Source organism: Scaptodrosophila lebanonensis, unplaced genomic scaffold (genome assembly GCF_003285725.1).
Source record: "Scaptodrosophila lebanonensis strain 11010-0011.00,11010-0021.00 unplaced genomic scaffold, SlebRS2 tig00001415-arrow-pilon, whole genome shotgun sequence".
In the NCBI taxonomy this organism is placed as follows: domain Eukaryota; kingdom Metazoa; phylum Arthropoda; class Insecta; order Diptera; family Drosophilidae; genus Scaptodrosophila; species Scaptodrosophila lebanonensis.
Window position 1 is genome coordinate 4199059 of NW_022060742.1, and position 21553 is coordinate 4220611.

Below are 21553 nucleotides of genomic sequence, written 5' to 3' on the forward strand. Positions count from 1 at the left end.
AGGAATCTGGGAGGCTGGTGTGAAATCAGTAAAATATCACCTAAAACGAGTAATAGGCGACACCACACTGACCTTTGAAGAAATGAGCACCTTGCTAGCACAGATAGAAGCCGTCTTAAACTCTAGGCCACTATACAAGATAGATAACAGCAACGAGTTTGACGACATTTTAACTCCGGGTCATTTCTTGACTGGCAAACCCATGTTAGACCCCCCAGAACCAATCGACGATAGAACAGTGTCATCGTTAGACAGATGGAAATTATTAACAAAAATGAAAAATAATTTCTGGAAAAAATGGAAGGAGGAATATCTAACGACCCTCCAACAAAGGTTCAAATGGACCAAGAACCTACCAAATTTGGAGGTAGGGCAATTAGTTTTTGTAAAGAGCGAAAACACCAGTGCGGCAAAATGGCCACTAGGACGAATAGAAGTAATTCATCCAGGGGAAGATGGGAAAGTAAGAATAGCTTCTATTAAAACTCAGAACGGCATAGTAAAAAGACCAATAGCCAAACTATGCCCACTGGAAACAGAAAATGAAAGGCCAAAACTACCACCAAAAGAACCTCAGAAAATGCCACTGATAAATTATATCATGATACTCTTAGCAACTAGCATAATAAGACCGATAACAATTGACGCAGGTTCTATTAACACGTCAGATAGAATAACAGCATTGGACAGCAACACCATGATTTGTATGGATCAAATCGGGGAAATGGATATCGTGTCTTCAAAATGGAACCTAATAGTGTATTATGATTTAACAACATTTTTTGAGGGAATGCGTAGTGTAGATAATAATGCGGAAAAGTTAATGGAGTTGTGTAAGAGAGCGGGTACTCATGAAGACGCATGCACCTCGTTAGTACTAATAACAAAGGCTAGGTTTCACCGGTTAGACAAGGGAAATGAATTCCTGATGAGACACGCCTTAACAAACACTACAAGAAACAAAAGAGCAATTGAAATGATCGGATCGTTACATCGAGTGTTATTTGGATCAATGGACGCACAAGATCGACGTGATATAGAAGCTAATATGCGTGACCTTTTTAAAAATCAGGAAGACATAGTCACACTTCATAAGAAGCAAACCTCAATCATTGATGCAACCATAAATTTAGTGCAGAAGGCTACCACTGAGTTTAATAATGGATTAAAATTATTTGGGAACCAAATTAACTCGATTGAAAAAGAAGTAGTTCAAGAAAGAAATGAGAACCGTGTAGTTTCAACAATACAAGTAGGGGTAGCCCAAGTAAACTTAATGATGGACTATTGTGAAGAGACAGTAAATGCCATTATCGACCTACTGGTCGATCTAAACCACGGACACATAAATCCGAAACTATTAACATTAGAACAATTAGGCAAGGAAATAGAAATTATTAGGGGAAAATTACCCCAACGCATGAAATTACCAGGTTCAGGCACAAGCGCTGAAATAAGAGAAATTTATAATCTATTAGAAGCACACGCAATGTTAATTGACACAAAACTTATAATCAATGCAGAAATTCCACTGTTTAAACAAGAAACATCTAGAATATACAAAATGATTCCGATACCTTTCGAACGCGAAGGACATGCAATAACTGTCCGCATTCAAGGCGATTACCTAGTTCACAACTTTGTTTTAGACGCATACGTACTGTTTAAGGCTACACAACTGAATAAATGCTCCCATCAGTTAAACAATCGACTGTTATGTAAGGGAAATTGGGCGTGGAGGTCGGCTAATGACAACTCATGTGAGATATCAGCATTTAAACAAACTAAGGATCCGTTTGTGAGTTCGCGCAAACATTGAAAGAAAACGTTTGGATTGAGTTAGCAAATTCGAACACATGGCTATTTAAGACCTTCGACAAAAGCGCATTAGAATTAAATTGTGGTTCACATCAAAGTTTGCCTTTACACATACCACAACAGGGTATTCTTAAACTCAACCAAGGTTGTACAGCTCGTTATGGAACTCATTTAATGATAGCAGGCCATGAAATCACGTCTCAGAGCGAATTGCACAGGGAAATGTCTCCAATCACAAAGGTCGTCGACTGGGTTGAGATGGACGAAGTCAGACCTTTAGCTTCCATTACAATAAATAATACTCGAGACATTACTATATTGAAACAAATAGTGGAAAAATACAAAAATGAAAACATCGAATTGAGGAGATTGAGTTATCACCAAATCAGTGGACACAGCTCACTAATTCTAATAGGGATAGGGATTGCAATAGCAACAATATATCTCATCAAAAAGAAATGTTGTTCTAGATCTCGAGCGATTAAAGTAGATTTTAATGTACCATCAATCAAACCAGCCGAGCAGATAGAGTTAGGTCACATGGGGATAAGTTAAACCAAAACTCAATGCATGATGAACAGCACCTTCTGGGAATTATAGCCCGCCGCAAAATGTTCACTAGTGAACATAGTTTTATGAATAGTACTGTTGCCACACTCAAAAATATGATCTGATAGTGAGACTCAATCCCAAGGAAATTAGACCAAGCCTGCGCGCACATGTGGCAGTCATAAATAATCTAAAAATATACAGTCCACTTAAAATACGAAGGAACAAACATACAACGTTTTGGGCCGCACGCACACATGCGCACTGCAGGTAGCCTCAACTAATGTCACAGTCGCATGTAGATATAGGACGCTCAACGACTAGATAGTGAGGAAAAGGGGAAATAGAGGTCGACCAATAGCAGCAGGACAACTAGACGATAAGAAGGGTGCGCATATGCACACATAGCATTGATAAATACTTGTAAAAGATAGCATTATATTAAGAATGAATAAGCAATAGCTGATAAGACAATTGTAGAACCTAATTTTAATGTAGATCGTAAGTGAAAATTGTATAAAAACCCGGCATTTGCCGAAAATAAATTGAGATCATCTTTGGAAATTCAAGCGTGTGTTTATTTCTAAGCCTTCTGGCGGAGCGAGTGATCTTGCTCTAGGTGATCTTCACTTGATGCGTATAGACTATGCATCACCCACAGTGTCACGGTGCCACAGGCAACAATAATTCAACTAATTATTTATATCATATTTATCTAACTCAATCCATATTTATTCTTTACAATGCCTTAGTTCTCCCTCACTCGAAAGTTTTGGTCAAGGCGATTTATGTATTTTTCTTAAAAAGTATATTCCAATAATGTGTCTGTGCAGGGTATATGCAAATAACATTAAGAAAACAAAGGTCCCTATACATAAGGTATGAACAAAACGATTGTCCAAGGCACATTAAAAACCATCATTATTCATTAACTCATTGCATTTTCATTATCAGTTCCGAAGATGGGCTTCATTTTCTTTATACAAATTATTTCAATTGATCAGTCAATACAAACGTGGTAATCTTTTTAAGCTTTATTTAGTCGCACTCGGCTTTTAAATGAAATTGTGATAATTTTACCTATACCTACTTATTTACTGAAAAATTTACAGCAAAATTCTTTATCACTAATTTAAGCAGAATTAGTTGGTGAAATTGTAAACGTCGACACTCACCTGTTACTGACAGTTGGCTTAAAGAAGATGTTAAAAAAATGATATCTCTCAAAGTTCTGTAGCACCTATGAATTTTTCGAGAGATTTAAAAAAAACCCTAGCCGAAATCTCTAGAGTTTTCTGTGGCACCCCGTATGTGTGACATTATTCTATAGTCATATATTTTCAAATCCATACACCAGTGTTATTAATCAAAATAGTGAAGGGACTGTAAATTTGTTAATATACAAAAACTCTCGCTTCAGTATTCACCCGGATATTTAATTTTTGAAAAGCAAGTATTCTGAGCAAGTATTCTTGAAATTTTGCTTTTAGTAACGTTAAAAAGTTGTCGATATTTTTATTGCTGTCATTGCTTCGAAAATTAATACTATTAGTATTAACTAGAAGAAATATCTTTATGCTTCTGAATGAAATCTACTAAACTTTGGCAACTTTGTCATTAATGGCCTCGAACTGTATTTCTCACTTTTTTAAAATACAGATAATATATCTGTTTAAATCCTATGCAATAAAAATAACCTTCTTACTTGTATTACTGGCCTCGGCCTCAGCAACAATTTTAAGCGTGCCGCATATTAATTATCGCTGTTTATAGCATGTGTGTGGTCAACCATAAATAGCTTACTCTATAAATGCTATCTGGAAAACACTTATAAGTACGTTGTGGGCCCAATGGTGAGAGTTTAAATTCAATTTGATATGTCACTCGATATGGAACTATAAGCCAAAATTGTATTGTGAAAATAAAGTATAGGAGCGAACGAACGAGCTCATACTCGTACTTGTGAGAATGTAAATGATAAGCCGTACACGTGCATGCTGAGCGGGCAATAGACGAGCGTGCGAATTTCTCATTAACAACTGATTAGGCAGCGCGCTCTGCGGCTGCTCTTTAAAAGCGGCAATGGAGTGAAAGTGTGAGGCGACGCTTCTCGCAAGTCAGTCGACTGCCGAACGTCGTGCCGGCAAAACGTGCCATTTATTGGTTGTTGTCTTCATCGTCTTCGTACTGCCCGCCGAGATACATTATTGCGCGAAAAAAACTACTTTCTACCGCAATGTCTCTCATCTGTGATTCAACCTTAGCAGCCAGCGGCTCTGCTTTAAGCGGTTCGCAGAGCAAAACTAAACAAACCGCTCGCATTGTTGTTATTGGCGCAGGGGCCGCGGGCATTGCGACCGCGACGCGTCTTCTCGAGGTCGGTTTCAAAAATGTGCTCGTGCTCGAGGCTGAGAATCGCGTGGGCGGACGTGTGAACACTATATCCTTTGCCGATAACGTTGTCGATTTGGGTGCCCAATGGTGCCATGGCGAGGTGGGAAACCCGATTTATCAGCGCGTCAAGGATCTGAACATGCTGGAGGTAACCGACGACGCCTACGAGTCTTTCAAGTGCGTGCGCTCCAATCGGCAAGTGTTGGATGATCGCACAGCCAATGTGATGAAAAAAATTGCCTGGGACTCGATACCTGAACGCCAGAAGGAGTTAACCGAGTTCGAGGGCTCCCTCGGCACGTATCTGACAGAGAAATTTTGGCGCGAGATGGAGAAATCCCCGCAGGTGGATCGCACAGTAGCGCGTGAATTTTTGGATAACTTCAAGAAATTTGAAAGCTCCGTTGAGGCGGCTGATAATTTGTTTGAGGTTTCAGGACGCGGCCACTTGGAATATTGGATGTGTGAGGGCGAATTGCTGCTAAATTGGCGTGATAAAGGATTTAAGACCTTTCTCAATCACCTACTCTGTGCGAGCGCGGATAGCGCCGATGATTTGGGCATATTAAATGGACGCGTTCAGCTCAACAAGCGTATTGCACATATCAATTGGCAGGGCGATGGTGAGTTGATTTTACGCTGTTGGAATGGTGAGGTCCTTACAGCTGATCATGTCATATGCACCGTCTCACTGGGCGTGCTCAAGGAGCAGCACAAACAGCTATTCTCGCCTGCATTGCCGCCGGCAAAGTGCCGAGCCATTGATGGCCTGAAATTGGGAACTGTGGACAAGTTCTATTTGGAGTTCTCCAAGCCTTTGCTACCCGAGGATTGGAAAGGCATTAGTTTTCTATGGCTGGATAAGGACTTGGAGGAGCTGCGCGGCACTGAGCTCTTCTGGTTGGAGAGCGTCTTCGGCTTCTACGGAGTCTCGTACCAGCCGCGTATCCTCCAAGGCTGGACAATAGGCGAGCATGCGCGTTATATGGAAACATTGACCGAAGAACAGGTGCTCCAAGGTCTGCTCTGGTTGCTGCGAAAGTTTTTGGAGTTTGAAGTGCCACCACCCAAACGATTCCTACGCACCCAATGGTATGCGAATCCCAATTTCCGCGGCAGCTACAGTTTCCGCTCCACCTACACGGATGAGTTGCGCACCGGTGCTTGGGACTTGGAGGCACCACTCTTGGATGTTGGCGGCAAGCCGCGTCTTCAGTTTGCCGGAGAGGCATCGCACAAGCATTTCTACTCGACAGTACATGGCGCCGTGGAGAGTGGTTGGCGAGAGGCGGAACGCCTGAATTCTTATTATCGTGCTCGCACAGCAACACTGTGAGGGCCGGGAGAAATCCAGGGAAGCGGAGAATGAGTTTTGATAGTAAAATATATCTGGCGATAAGAATAAAGAGAACCACAGCGGTATAGTAAATGCAAACGCTTGTTTATCTAAAGTGGCAATAAATTATCGACAAACACAACTTGGCGTATTCTCTTTATTTTTTTATTTTTTTAAATTTGTTAGTGCATGCATTTTTTGCAATTGCGACTAAGTACACAAACACAACTTACTCAGCAATAGGGGCTTAGTTTTTGCTTCTCATGCAAAAAGCTGAAAAAGTCATCCATATACATGTATGTATATAATAAATCATTTTTGTGAGATAGATGACAAAACTGAGATTGAGGCAACAACGTTGAACTTAAATATTAATTATTATTACTTTAAGAGTTGAATTGTCCAGAAAAATTCAATTTTTCTCTATAAGAATGATATTTACTCTGGCAGTTTACACAAACACATATACATATTAATGGCAAGCACTAACTCACTAAGAGCGCTTCTCGGCGTTTTAAAATCAACTTTAAAGAAAGGTGTATGGGCGCAAAAAAGGGTTACTCACTGGTCAATGTTTGGTAACCGCCCATGCTGGCAGTGCAGCATAGGATGATGAATGTTTATTAAACTAATCTCCAAACAGTTCTACAACACCCGGTAATACCGAGGTGAGAAAAAATTCTTTCGCTCAACAATTATTTCCCTCGCGGTACTTTTATGTTAATACCGTTAAAAAAACGCCGCTTTAAAGCCACATGCATACACATATATAAATAAATATATTGTTAATTTATGCAAATCAATTTGAATATTTTAAACCTGATCTTCTGTTAGGCAGCTACAGAATGTACGGGTTATGGTTCAAATATGAATATGTTGTAACAACAAAAATTCTGGACTAGATTTAAAGCAAAGAAAATATTGAATCTATTTAAAATAAGATTGGTATCGGCATTTGTCTACCTATGTAGAAGACCAAAGCAATCTGCAGTGCATTACGCCAACACGTCTACCTACAGGTATATTTTTTTGTATGTTTAGTGCATGCATCGACACGTTCATACACGCATGCACAGCTGCCTACAAATGACGGTACCTTTTAGACCGCCATAAACGTACCATCTGGAAAATTAGCTTGAAAATCACGTTAGGTTATTATTACCCATGTCATAATTAGATCTAAGCAAAAAACTACTCACCTACGAAAATTGATTATCAACTAAGTCTTTAAATTCAGTAAAGAAAGCTCAATCGCAGCTGAATTAGTTTATGCTCGGATTCTTGCGACTTTGTGCCACTGGTCTTTGTAAATTAAGAAAATTCAACATTTTTCTTTGCTTACTTGGAATTTTTAAATATTTATGATAAGTATTGCAATTAAATAATGAAATAAATTATGCGTTTTGTATAATTTTTTACGCAGGTTCCATATCGTTACTTTTAGAACGAATCGAATACTCAAATGACTCCAACTGTGTAAAACAACTCACACTTAATTAGTGTGTTTGCATTTTTTGTATTGAATTTGCTATAATTATTGCAAATTTTGATTTATAACTCAAATAGCATGTACATACTTGTGGGTCTGACTATAATTAAAATTAATATGTCTCTGCTGAAAGCGGAGTGTGAGATACCAGCAACAATAATCTGTGCAGAAAATATTCAGGAAGCATTTTGCAGGCGAAGCACCAAGCATTCTCATAAAATACCACAACACCACCGACTGCGGGATGATGTCTAAGTGCCCAGATACTTGCTCACTCTGTACTCCAGTTCCAACAGACCGCCCTGTGGTGGCAAATATAGCAACAATTACTCTCTGCATGCGCCGAGAAGGGCCCAGAATTGTGAGAAATTCAAATTTATGCAATGTACTCGTATGTACTCAGTACATGTGCATGTGCATGTTGGCCAGTTGTTTGTTTGTTGTTGCATGCCGGCTGCTTGGCCTCGCATCCGTATCTGCTCTCCAGATTACCCACATAGCCAATTACATATGTGACTTTGTTGCCAGACAGTCTGCGATTCCACAAGCAGAAAACACGCTACAAACCAAACGAAAACCTCTCGCCAACGTTTTCCTTCATTGTTGTTGTTGAAAACAGCAAGTCCGTTGTTGCTGTTGTAATTGTTGCATGAAGCTTTGGCCACAGCTTTGCCTTTGAGTTAATGCGAAGCGACAGCAGCAGGAGGAGTCAGCCATATAGTACACATACATACATACATCTGTAGATACTTTTTGTCCACAAAACTTCGTGTGACAATTGTAGTACAACAACATCGTCAGAGCTCAGGCTAATGCCTTTTATCGCTGAGCAGTTTTTACTTGAATATACATATACTATACTCGTGTGTATGTACATACTACTACTTGTATTTCAAATAGCCAGTCTAGATGACCAGCTGTGGGCTTAGCTCTGTGACGAGGAACTACGTGTTGTAATAGGAGAACAAAATTACAAGTAAACCAAACATTTTGTTGTGCTTCCTTTGTATTAAAGATTTCACAATTTGGCCAAACTTCTTAACATAAAACAAAGCTAACGGATTTTAGGGAGTTTTCCTTCGTGTTGTCGTAGCTTCAGGTTGTTTTGACTAAGTCCCCAGATTCAAAACGTGCCTTTTTCGACATCAAACAAATATTGTCACCTGATAGTTGAATAATATTTGATAATAATTTGAATATAAACAAACAAAACATAATATGTTGCACAAATGCAAACAAAGGATATTTTTAAATAAATGTATTATACTTATACAAGTACATTTGTGGTCCCATTTCAAACCGAATATTTGGTATTCCCACTTTTTTTATTTTACTATATTTTTAACCTGTTAGGTCTATAATGTCTCTGACCACATATGGATTCGGGGCATAGCTGACCAAATGGCAAATAAAATTCCCCCAACGGGTCGGAGGCATTATTACATTATTGTATAGTTTTTTGTAGGCTGTCTTATCTTTTAAGCTAAAACTATAACGTTGTGCGTTTTATGATAATATAAATCATATTTTTCGTATATGTATCGACAGCACTATTTGTTGTTTTTCAAAATAAATTTATAAATAAATAAATATCCGCAAAAAACAACTATGGTCAATAATGTGGAACCATCCAAAGGTTTTCATTCTGAAACCTATATTGTTACATCCTTTGATGTATTACGAAAATTTTTATTTGCTCATAAGCATGGTATGTTTTGATAAATGCTGCAATGAAATGCAATTTATGGGAAAGAGTTTAAGGATATTTTTGTATGAATTTCGATAACTACATAAGTAATTATCGTTAACTAAAAGTGTGGCTATTGAATGTTCGATGTAGTCAAGCTCAATCTATTTAGAAAGCCTAGGCTGCAATGACGATATCTATAGCACAGTAACGTAGGGATTGGCCATATAGATCTGACATGCCGATCATTTTTTTAATTTATACCTAAAGGTTAACATGAATGAATATATAGAATATTTGGGAATTCATCAAGAATTTCTGGAGTTATGAAAAATCACTAATTGGAGAGAGGGGGGTTGATGCATCAGACAAAATTAACAAACTTTATCTGTATAGGGTTTAGCAGAATCTGGATACCAAGTTTCGCAATTCTATCTCTTGTACCTTTTCGTTCATACATACGTACAGACAGACGGACATGGCTATATTGACTCGTCTTGTCATACTGATCAATAATATATATACTTTGTGGTATACTCTTACACGCTTTGGGTACAGGGTATAAAAAGCATTCCGTATGCATATTAATAAATACTCTCCCCCGCTGTTTATTGTTCCTAGTTTTTGTTAAGTTAAGAATACATTTGATAAGTTTTTATCTTAATAGGGCAAGTGCATTGTACATACAATGTGTGTTTTAAAGCCGCAAATACAATCTCTGACCATGTTCTGTGCTTTTCCATATAACAGATACCAGAGAACTGCACGTGTACGCATGTTTGTGGCTCTAAGTAGTATACTTGCTTAAACATTTGTTGTGGTGTGTTCGCTACCGCATATTACTTTGTCTGTTAAGTTACTGATGTAAAAAGACTTTGGATAAAGGGTATAAAACGGCCATGAGTATAATCAACACCGCATTTTTTTTCCAGTGTTTTCTAAATCGGTTGTGAAAAATACCAAGCACGTACATATGCGTTGCACTTATTGTTGCGGTGCACCGCTGCAGGTCTCTGATAGATACAAAGAACATGTACATATGTATGTATTTAAAAGTGATTACAAAGTGAAGTGTGAAAATCGAGGAAGTAGGCACAAAATACAATTTTCGTATTCGAACTAAATTATCGTTAGAATAAAAAAGTGCTGCTCTATTTCCCAATAGTGCATTATAGCTTTTGAGATTGACGAACACTGCAATCATTCAGCTGTTCGTGTGAATACACATCGCTATCAGTGTTCAAACAAACTGTTGGATGTGCTAGCTATAACAAAAGTTTAAGCTGAGAAGACGAGCGAAGTGCAGTTACATAAAAGATGGCATTAGAAGCTGATTTTGATCTCAAAAATGGAATAATAGATAGTGAGACGCCTGTGAACTCTGATCTGGCAGCCCTATATAAGCAGTGAGTGCTAAAGTGCAGTAAATACTATATTGTATATACATATATATAGTATATACTTGCACAGTTGACATTAATTATAAGTATATGAAGGCGTGATACGATTACGATTTGTTGTTGTTGTAGGAGCTTCGCGTATCATACATTTCGCGTACGTTCACCAGAAATATTGGCTTCAATTGTTACTTCCTTAGCCGAGGACAAGGACGACTTAATAGCCACATATGGATCGGTGGGTAGTGTCTGGTTGTAAGCCATTATTGCATTAATTATACATTAATTTTCCCACCATCTACAGGCCACATGTGCGGACATTGAGAAAATTTCAGCTGACATTACAAAATTGCGCTCAGATATACTTGCAAATGCCACTATGTTACTCTTTAAGGACAATGGTGAGTGTTCTTAATACATCTTTAAGACATTCTTATACTCTCTACCCACAAGCTAAAAGGTTATAGCAGTACTTGTTTAGTGCGAATGTATGTCCTCATGTGTTAAGTTTTGTCCAGATAGTTAAATTATAAATGAAGTAATAGTCAGAAATGCAAAATTAACAAGTGCTTATAGTATATGTGGCTTGTCAGTTTTCATTATGATAGGTTAGTTGTAAAGGTCATGTTCTGGCAGATAATCCGAAAGTAAATATTTTCTACTTAAATTTTCAAACATATGACTCATTTAAATAGTTTTTATAGCCTGTACCCAAAGGGTGAAAGGCTATACTAGATTTGTGCGCATGTATGTAACACACAGAAGGAGGCGTGGCATATATATATTCTTGATCAGGATGAGAAGACGAGTCGATATAGCCATGTCCGTCTGTCCGTCCGTCTGTATGAACGCAAGGATCTCAGAAAGTATAAGAGCGAGTATAACCAAACTTGGTTTCCATATTCTCCTAAGACCGAGAAAGTACGAGTCTGAGTTTTTTTTCGATTCTAATTTAATTTAATTAATTAATTAATTCATTCATTTTTTATAGCCTGTACCCAAAGGGTGAAAGGCTATACTAGATTTGTGCGCATGTATGTAACACACAGAAGGAGGCGTGGCAGACCCCACAAAGTATATATATTCTTGATCAGGATGAGAAGACGAGTCGATATAGACATGTCCGTCTGTCCGTCCGTCTGTATGAACGCAAGGATCTCAGAAAGTATAAGAGCTAGAATAACCAAACTTGGTTTCCATATTATCCTAAGACCGAGAAAGTACGAGTCTGAGTTTTTTTTCGATTCTAATTTAATTTAGTTAATTAATTAATTCATTCATTTTTTTTAATAATTAAATTTCTTTTTAAATTATTATTTTTTTTTTTAATTTTCCTTTTTTGTGGAGAGTACAGGCTATTTTATTGTCGGGCTTGCTCGACTGTAGCGTTCTATCTTGTTTAAAATTTAATTTTCATTTTATTTTTTGGGTACCGGGTATTTAAGAGTTGGGCCCGCTAGACTCTAACATTCCTTTCTTGTAAATACTGCTTTTGCAGAGCCCGACACTGCCCAATGGAATGCATTTCTGAAACAACTGCCGGCAGAGAAGCGCAGCTACTATACTGCTTGTTGGCTATATGCTGAGTGCTATATGTATCGGAAAATCTATTCCATATTTAGGGGATCAGCCACGCTGGGCAGCTTTGACTACTTCAGGAAGCAAAAGCATAAGTCTGCCGAGATGAGCATTGACGTTATGGTGGCGGTCACTCGAGCCACTCGAGAATCTGTTCGAAACGAGCGGACCTTCCAGAAGCTGCTGAAACTCAATCTTTGGGGCAATCGCTGCGATTTGTCCATAACATCCGGCAAGCAGGTAACACCAAAAGATGATGCTTTCGAAATCGTGGCAGAACTCGATGCGAATTTATTGGTGGACCGATCTGACTCTACATGGAAGTCCCTCGAAAGCGCCTGCTCCGTCGACTCCATTGTGGAGATTATTTTAGACAATTCGGGCTATGAGCTATTTACCGATTTGATTCTTGCCGAGTATATAATCGATAAAGGACTTGCCTGCAAGGTACGCTTTAATGTTAAGGCCATACCTTGGTTTATATCAGATGTTATGGTCCATGATTACCACTGGAAACTAGATTTCTTGGCTAAACATGAAAACGAGTTGCTCAGGGAGCTGGGAAAGAAGCTGCAACTATTTACAGCCCAGGGAAAATTTGAGGTAGCGCCAATGGATTATTACTGGACCTCTCCATATGAGTTCTTTCGCATGCAGCAGATGCAGCCGGCGCTCTACGAGCGTTTGGCGAAAGCTAAGCTACTAATAATCAAGGGCGATCTTAATTATCGGAAATTGATTGGCGATTACAACTGGAATCACACCGAAGCATTCGAGACATGTCTGCGAGGTGAGATAAAAAAGCGAATGATATGTACAAATTGAACATTTTTAAATCCTATGTGCTTTTAGGATTTCGGCCAACCAACCTGTGCACATTGCGGACCATAAAAGCGCACTTGATATGCGGCCTGCCGCCAGGAAAATCCGAGGAATTGTTTGCCAAGAACAAGGAATGGATGCTAACTGGCGAATATGGCGTCATACAGTTTGCCAGCAACTGAGAGGGATAATTTGTGCCTAATTCGTAGTTAACAATTATTAATTATTTCAAGGGAACTGTAAAATTATATATTGCTATATACATAGTGGACTTATCCGAACACTTACTTATTTGAGTTGTCGGGATCTATGTGTTTTGTAAAACCATGAAGGAACTGATATGAACTCCGTCTGATGAACCGCTAGTTTCTGCTCTTATAGTATGTTTTTCACATTTTCACAGAAAACAATGTTTTTATACACTACGTCCAAAAGGTTTAAGGTTAAACTAGTATGTAGTTTAGTGCAAATGTAAGTAACGCACAGAAAGAGAGGTGACAGACCCCACAAGGTATACATATAAGTATATTCTTGATGGAATAACCATGTTCGACTATTTGTTTAAAGGAGGTAGCCACATAGTAGTCTGACAAAGGCAAGTTTGTGTGTTCCTTCAAAATCTGTTGAAATTTCATTTCAACATAAGGCAAAAATGCTTCTAATAAATTAGAAATTCGATTTCTCTCAAAGACGAATTAGTCGATAAAACACATGAATACGAGTATATAAAAGTGTTATTATCACATATGTTGTCTAATTTGTAGTTGCAATTGAAAAATACTGCAATAACATTGTTATTTAAACTCCGTTAAAATTGTTCATATCAGCAACATGGCAACTCAAATTTTTAAAGGCTCCTGTTGTGGCATGGAGCAACCTATAAGCCCCAATTCATTTCTGTCTCACCCTATATGTAGAGCCATGCGACGCTTTAATCCACTCGCGCGCGCGCTCACACACACACACACACATACATATATACATATTCATATGTGTATGAACGGAAATTTCAGCACACAGTATGGAAGTATGCAAAATAATAGTCCCTTTCATGCATGGTGGCATGCCACTCTCTCCCCCGATCTCTTGCACCTCCTGCTCCATCGCCTGCAGCCAGTCAAGCAACCAGGCAAAAACGCTTTGATGAATGTATTCATAAAAATCCAATCATTGCAATTGCAGCAGTGCCACAACAAACACACACAATAAACACAAAAATAACAACAAATGGAGAGAGGAAAAAAGGAATTCAAGTGAAATACCCGAAAAATAATGGCAAAACACAACAGAGACAGCTGGGCGGGCGTACAGGCGATTTAGCAAAGCAGGAATAACAGCAACAGCAACAGCAGCAACAGCAACAACAACAACAACAATCAAATTGCAGTCATATTTTTTGCGAAACAAAACAATTGTGCATAGAATGGAAAATAAAGAAAGCGCTTACACCACCACCTCCATCAGCACTGCCTAAAAAACAACAACAATCATGAGAGAAACAAACAACAAAACAAAAATGCGATTAAAATGACAAGTGAAAGCAATTTTCGTGCAGCTGCTGTAAGTTGTTGGTCCGATGAGGGGGTCAGAGGGTTAGTATGAAGTTGCCTCATTGGACGAAAGCCTCACCGACTGACTGACTGGCTGACTGACTGACTGACTGACTGAATGACTTGTCGGCATGAATGGCAGCTGGCAATATGTCGCATTTCTGGTTGTAACATAAATATATATGACTTGGCTTTATGTTCATTTTGAAAGAATTGAGAATTGAGGAATGCCAGCATATATTGTTACCAGCTCCACCTTCCCCATCCCATCCCACCCTCAGTCAATAAAAGATGGGGTACTTACATTCTTGCTGCATTCACATTTCAGTATCCATTCGACGGCAATGAATTTATTTTCAATTTGTATTTGATGTGATTGCAGAAATTCCTGATTGATGGGCTCGAGTGCCACACTGTCCCATAATTGTGGTGCCCATTGCCCAACTCTTCCTACCCCTTGCTGCACCTCATCCATTTCCTCCGGCTCCTTCACCTCCAAACCATCATCAACGTCATCATCCTCGTCCTCGCCTTCCTCCCTTGCTCCTGCTTGTTGCTGTTTGTGCACTTGCTGTTGTACGTAGTTAATTGGATCAACGGCATTTAAAGGACACAACATCTCGACCTGAAAAAGGATAGGAAAAGAAAAAAGGAACACGAAGGTAAAAATCTAAAAACGCCATGAAACATTGCCGACTGGCTCTCGGACAATAGTTGAAAAATCAGTAAAATCTCCACCCAGCACATTGAAGCTAAAACGGATAGTTTTTGAAACCAATAGGAATTGCTTTTCTAAGCACTAAACATTCGGCCTGGACACCAACGCACTATAGTTCGTTTATAAAGAAATTCTTTGTAGATGATTAATATTATTTTTTCCCTACATTTAAATGTAGCGTACCGCTTGAGTTTATAAGCCTTTGTGCCATCGAGGAATTATTTAAAAAGCATTGGTGTATAAGAGCTTATCTTAATAATAAAAGTTACTATTTTTCCATATTACGGCCCAAACAAATTATTTCAAAACAAATCAAAATGTATGGTTATTTAGAAGTGAAACTTGGGAACTTTGTTATTTATCCTCTGTTTTTGAATTTTTATAAAAGAAGCAATCCCCAATTTGTAGTACGCCTAAAACAGAAAATGGACTAACATACCCTGAACACAGATTGTTTATTGTTCGGATAGAAAAGAGTAAAAAAATTTGCAATTTGAATAAAATGTAAGGGTTTTTTCATGCGCTCGAACAGGCTTCTTTCATTAGCAAGAAATTAAGGAAATACAAAACATTCATTAGTTTCCATTTTTTTGCCGGGTGGTTGGCTTTTGCCGGCTTTATAAATTGGAAATTGTAGCAGGTCGGTTGGGCACAGGCGCTAAAATTGGTTTTGACAGGTGCCAGCAACATGGGTCTTTTAATTTTGCTAGCGTTTTCCAATTGGCACAATCACAAGTTGACGTTTAAATGCAGTTTGCTTTTTAATTAAAAGAATATGGTGGAGGGACCAATAAATAGGAAATACAAGAAGCAAAAGGAAGCGCATTTTAATTACCATTGATGCGTTTGCATTGAAATGAATGCTAATTGAATGAAAGCAGGCACAGAGGAACAAAAAGCAACAGCACCATAAGTAAGTAGAATGAGAAAAATGGCAAAGTACATGCAAATAGCAAATAAGATTTTTATAAAATGTAAATGCTCCATTTCGCTTGCATTTGCGAAGCAAATGATTCTGCTCTACATCGACGCGACTTAACCCACATTGCCGACTAATCACATGAAAGCAACTCCACCACATCACGCACCTGTATTGTTGTGGACACCGCAGGCACACAGCACTTGATGCTCCGATGACAGCGTCCACAGAGCTTGGGCCGGTATAGTTTCCGGGAGACGCACTCTCCGAGTCGAACGCGTGCCGGTCCCAGACGCTGAATGCTGCGACATTCGTGGCCCTTCTGCAACGATTTAAGAAAATTTGAAGAGCTTATAATATTGAAAAAAATGAAGACATAATTGAAGTGCCGGTAATCAATATCTACTAGAAAATGTGATATTGGTATAAAACCTTACCCATTTTAATGCTTTATAAATGAGTCTGAAGGGAGTTGAATATTAATGCTAACATCACTAAATGGATCATTTAATTAAATGTGTTAGTGCATAGACATGCCGGTTGGAAAACTATTCAAATTTAATTGTTAAGAAATCTTTTGCGTTGGAATATTCGAAATGAAACTGTCTTTAACGCGACCACTATAATTATGAAAGATAAATTATCACTTTATTGAACAGGAAGGTCACCAACGAAATCATGTAATTTGAAACCAACCTGACTGTGAAGAAAACATTTATGCGAATATTGAATGCGATAAATGGCGATTCAATCGAAGAAAGCTTTAAAATGAGTAGGATTTCCATTAATAATTGGGGGACCGGAGTTTTTGAATTAAATCTGATTTTTTTATTGTGAAGTTTGGTCATTAATTAGAACGTGCTGTCATACGAGCGCTCGCTACTTTCTTTTGAAAAGCTTAATATATCGGAATGCAAATGGAATTGAACAATAAAATTTTTCTTTATTCTTTTTGACGTTATTTATGTCAACAAGATAATAATAATTTCACTTCTGGCAATAGAGTCCCACAGCATTCGCCTTATGCCGATTCTCGCGAACCTTGTCTAAGCAAATGTTTATACAAATGAAGATAATGCGCTCTCACCATGTGATGTCCTATAAGATTTAAGCATCCTTGAGCATTAGTTTCTGCATAATTAATAAAAAAAGCGTTTGCGTAGGACACCAAATAATTTAAAAATCGGTTTAAAAGAAAGCCAAAAAATGCATGACAAAATACTGCTATGGGCGTTTATCCTATCCTTTATTCAGAAGGCCATTTGTTGGCTGGAGTTTTTCGGAGTATTGAGAAAATGAAACCAAAACTGGCGGATCGCCCTTATACATCAGCTCCAACTTTTTACCTTACAGTTTTGCCTATATACTATACAATTTCATTTATCGACGCCTGAAGATGTGATAAAAAAGTCTTTTCTACATATGTATGGGCACTTTTTACTTATACTTATGCTTATACTTTGGTCGCCTCAAAATTAAGAGGGCAACATTTGAAAATAACTTCTAAAAATATACTATACTATATAGTATACAAGGGCGTAGGCAGAGTATGCCTTAAAATGGAACTGAGTTGGATTTGTTGAAGTTTGTTCATTGATCATATGCATAAGTTATTTTTTATATGCATCGTGCATTATTTAATCAAAATGTTAATTTTTTGGCTCCCCCCTTTAGTAAAAGCTGCGGACGCCCTTGATAGTATACAATGTATATGTATACAGGGTGCGCCATCTTTTATGTCGGTATGTAAACATTGAATATCTTTGAAAATAAACAACCGATTTTCAAGTATGAGATATTTTTATTTAATTTTTTTGGTCTACTCAAGTCAATCGATTCACTAATGACAAAGTTATTCAATATTTACATACCGACATAAAAGATGGCGCACCCTGTATGTACGTATGTATATTGCATATTTTGTTCGTAAATTATTTATCATTTGATCTTCATTTATTTACCTTTCTATTTTCTGCTACTTACACTTTAGAAAAATAAAACAATTGCAATAATAACAACAACTTACTCTTATTCTATGCTGGGGCCCCTGTTGAATTGGTAGATGCTTGTGATGTTGCTGTTGACTTGCAACTAAGTTGGCGGCGGCAGGATGCTGGTGTTTTCCTTTTTGTTTTAGCCTCCGCCATTGTCCAGTGTGTGCCATCAAATGCGACGTGCTGTCCAGCGGCTGTTCATAATTGTTATTGTCGACCTCGCACTTGCGATTCTCGCACAAACGCAAATTGCTCAATTGCTGGCATCCTGCGTGGGCGTTGATGTGACGCGTGGCAATGCCGAGGCCACAGGAACGACTGCAGGCGGTCCAATTGCTGGCCGTGCTATTGTGGCAGGTGGCATAGACTGCAGGAGACAAAAGCAGGGTGCGAGAGGGCGTGTGGGGAAGAGAGGAGAAAGAGTAAGATGAAGTACATGATGATGATCGAGTGGGGCAACCGCGCGCATTAATCATGGAAAAAACGCTGAAGCATAAAAGAGTTGGCGCTTAATAAGCTTGTTTATTTATTGCATTTTGCGCATTTAATTAACACTTAATGCCTGTGTAAGTAATTATGCCCAACTGTTAGACTGGCTGACTGCTGGTGGCCAGAAGTTCCTTGGAATGGCTCGCTGGCTGGCCAGCTGACTGGCTGGCAGCCCTGTCATGAAATAATTCATCTTCATAAATATGCGTTGCGCTTTTCGCTGGCATTCTTGGCGCTTAAGAAGCATTAAGTTGCGTCCAGAACGGGCCAGCCAGTCAACCAATGGCTCTGAGACGCAGTACCGTCATCCGGCTAGCCCCCAGAGCACCATTAGCTTCCTCACAAACAGACAGACAGACGGACAGAGACAAAACCGGGTAGACTGTGGCCAATAGCGCACAGTGTGAACATTTTTCAATTTAAGTGGACGTTCTTCAGAAAAACGATTCAAATGCAATATAAATAGTTACAGTCTGACTATTTACACTATAATTTTTTTATATCGTCTTTTATAATTATGGCTGATCTACAAATTCTATATATTAGTCAATTTATATACAATTGTAATGTACTAAACGTAAGAATTGAGTAGCCGGATTAGAATTTATTTACATCTTACTGCAACGACAGAAAAACCGACTGATTGTTTTTCTATTTTAGATGGAACCATGGATTTGGATAAACCTATATGTATGTGTGCCCCCCACAGTCTACCCGGTTTATGAACACAAATATTTCAAACGCCGACCTATCAATCTAACGTATGTATTTAAATATATTATAAGTGTGTGATTCTTGTGTTGAATTTTTGTTCCTGCCATTCCCTTAAAGTACGTCTTCAGATTTATTTGTGTGAATAGAAAAAGGATTCATACACATGCGCGCATTATAGCTTATTTCTGGCGAGACGGGGAGACCTCACAAAGTATATATACAAGTATATGTTCTTGATCAGTACGATGAGGTGTCTATCTACCCGCCTGCCCTTCTGGGTCTCAGGATGTATATGAGCTAGAATAAACAAATTTACTGTGTAGATTCCTTAAAGTCCGTATGTCTGTATGTGTTTTTTTCGATTAACCAACCACACTTCTACTACTCCAGTTATTCTTGGAATTGTTTACCCAAATTTGACATTTACATTCGGGGTGAGGGTGTGAGAGTGTTTTTTGGTTTTGTTTTCTTCCTAATAATACGGGGGGTCTACTATATTTATTATATGGGTATACAAATAGATATTCTGTTGTCTGCAGCAGCACGTCCCATTATAATTAATGACGCTTTTTGCTGTTTCGAAATATGAATAAAATATTTTGTTATTCAGAGATTACACAGAGATTATGAGATTATGTCTTAACAACTTCTCATATGCAAATGACTAAAAATTTCTTTAAAAAAATGGTTGGTACCTTTAGATTCCATTTCTTTGCACAGCACGTCCCATTATAATTAATGACGCTTTTTGCTGTTTCGAAATATGAATAACATATTTTGTTATCCATTTAAGAAGCAGAGATTATGAGATTATGTCTTAACAACTTCTCATATGCAGATGACTAAAAATTTCTTTTTAAAAAAAATGGTTGGTACCCTTAGATTCCATTTCTTTGCACAGTTTAAGCATTCAATTCATATTCAATAAAATGCCCAAACTTTGTTCACACTGTGCAACGGTTATATTTGAGTGGCCAAAGCACATAAATACCCTTATAAAAGTAGGGAGGCAATGGGCCACAACTTACCATCAGCTGTTGGATTCTCACACAGCCACATTTTGCAACAGTGGCCGGGCACCTCAACAAGACGGGGCGATCTGCACGAAATCGTATCCTCCGGCGCCGGAAGCTGTTCGTTCGGACATAGTGTGGAGCAGGCATGTCGTCCATTCTGTCGAAATTTGTGAGAACAAAGAGTGCATATAAAATTATATTAAGTGTATGCTTGTTGTACTAGTTGGACATACACATTCATACTATATGTACACAAGTACATATTTTTTAGCCAGCCAGATATGAGCTCATAATGTAAACAAGATATGGCCAACTGGCTGCCTAATTTGAAAAGAGGAGCTGTTTTGTCGTTTTTATTATGCGTTAAGGAAGTGTGGCAAGCTAATAAGTTCGAATTGCGTTACGAAAGTTCCAAAGGCTCGGTTGAAGTGGTTTTATAAGAAAATGGAGATGCAGGGAATATGTTGAACTTGCTCAAAACTAGCCTATTCAAAATATACCATTGCATTACGAAATGCTGTCAATAAATTCTAGAGCACTGATTGAAATAAATAGATACCAACACAAAGGAAAAAAGTTGCGACTAAAGTTTTTAGGTTTCAACAGGTTATACATAAAGGCTCAGTAACTGCAGATGTTTAACGATCGGTGCTGACCGCTTACAATATACAAGTCCACCAATATAAGTATATTCGCAAAAATCATTAGTTCATTTGGCGAATTGAAATCATTTTTTTTTTTCGTCATTTGACAACATTGCTTACAGTTTAGATTGGAAATGTCGATAATGAAGTCGTTTTGGCTTAGAAAACTGAAGTACTACAGATTTATTGAATGAAGTCTATTCAAAATCCAAGCCTATATTATTCAGTAATATAGTAAGTAGACTGCACAACTCTATCTCTATAAATCACACACATAAACTGTTTTATTTATACACTTTTATATATGCACTCGTACTTTGCTAGGGAATAAAAATTACGTTGCATAAATTGCGGCGCCTTTGCCTTTTGTGGGTGCTGCTGTGGCTATGATCTGTTGGCTAGTTGCGCTTTTTATCCCATGATATACTACCGTTGTTTC

At 38.2% G+C, this 21553-nt stretch overlaps 3 protein-coding genes across 4 annotated transcripts in view; 2 read left to right on the forward strand and 1 right to left on the reverse strand.

Moving 5' to 3' along the window:
• LOC115632515 (GATOR complex protein WDR24) overlaps positions 1-21553 on the reverse strand; it is an 82250-nt gene that overhangs the window by 7672 nt on the left and 53025 nt on the right. For both annotated transcript variants that reach the window (XM_030529706.1, XM_030529708.1), the window contains 4 exons: positions 20483-20627; positions 18284-18618; positions 16427-16579; positions 14925-15245 (listed from right to left, as the gene is read on the reverse strand). In XM_030529706.1, the coding sequence (XP_030385566.1) occupies positions 14925-15245; positions 16427-16579; positions 18284-18618; positions 20483-20627 (954 nt within the window). The remainder of the gene's footprint in view (positions 1-14924; positions 15246-16426; positions 16580-18283; positions 18619-20482; positions 20628-21553) is intronic.
• LOC115632516 (spermine oxidase-like) lies at positions 4163-6239 on the forward strand. The gene has a single exon (XM_030529709.1). The coding sequence runs from the start codon at positions 4604-4606 to the stop codon at positions 6095-6097; it is 1494 nt and encodes a 497-aa protein (XP_030385569.1). The 5' UTR covers positions 4163-4603; the 3' UTR covers positions 6098-6239.
• On the forward strand, positions 10427-13353 carry LOC115632517 (damage-control phosphatase ARMT1-like). Its single transcript, XM_030529710.1, has 5 exons — positions 10427-10679; positions 10803-10908; positions 10975-11071; positions 12169-13038; positions 13101-13353. The coding sequence occupies exons 1-5, from the start codon at positions 10591-10593 to the stop codon at positions 13250-13252; spliced, it is 1314 nt and encodes a 437-aa protein (XP_030385570.1). The 5' UTR covers positions 10427-10590; the 3' UTR covers positions 13253-13353.

What these genes read in the sequence shown, in the direction of transcription:
- LOC115632516 (XM_030529709.1), top strand. Translation starts at nt 4,604, where the DNA reads ATGTCTCTCATCTGTGATTCAACCTTAGCAGCCAGCGGCTCTGCTTTA.
- LOC115632517 (XM_030529710.1), top strand. Translation starts at nt 10,591, where the DNA reads ATGGCATTAGAAGCTGATTTTGATCTCAAAAATGGAATAATAGATAGT. An exon ending in CTGGCAGCCCTATATAAGCA is followed by an intron (nt 10,680 to 10,802) that starts GTGAGTGCTAAA and finishes TTGTTGTTGTAG; the next exon opens with GAGCTTCGCGTATCATACAT. An exon ending in TAATAGCCACATATGGATCG is followed by an intron (nt 10,909 to 10,974) that starts GTGGGTAGTGTC and finishes CACCATCTACAG; the next exon opens with GCCACATGTGCGGACATTGA.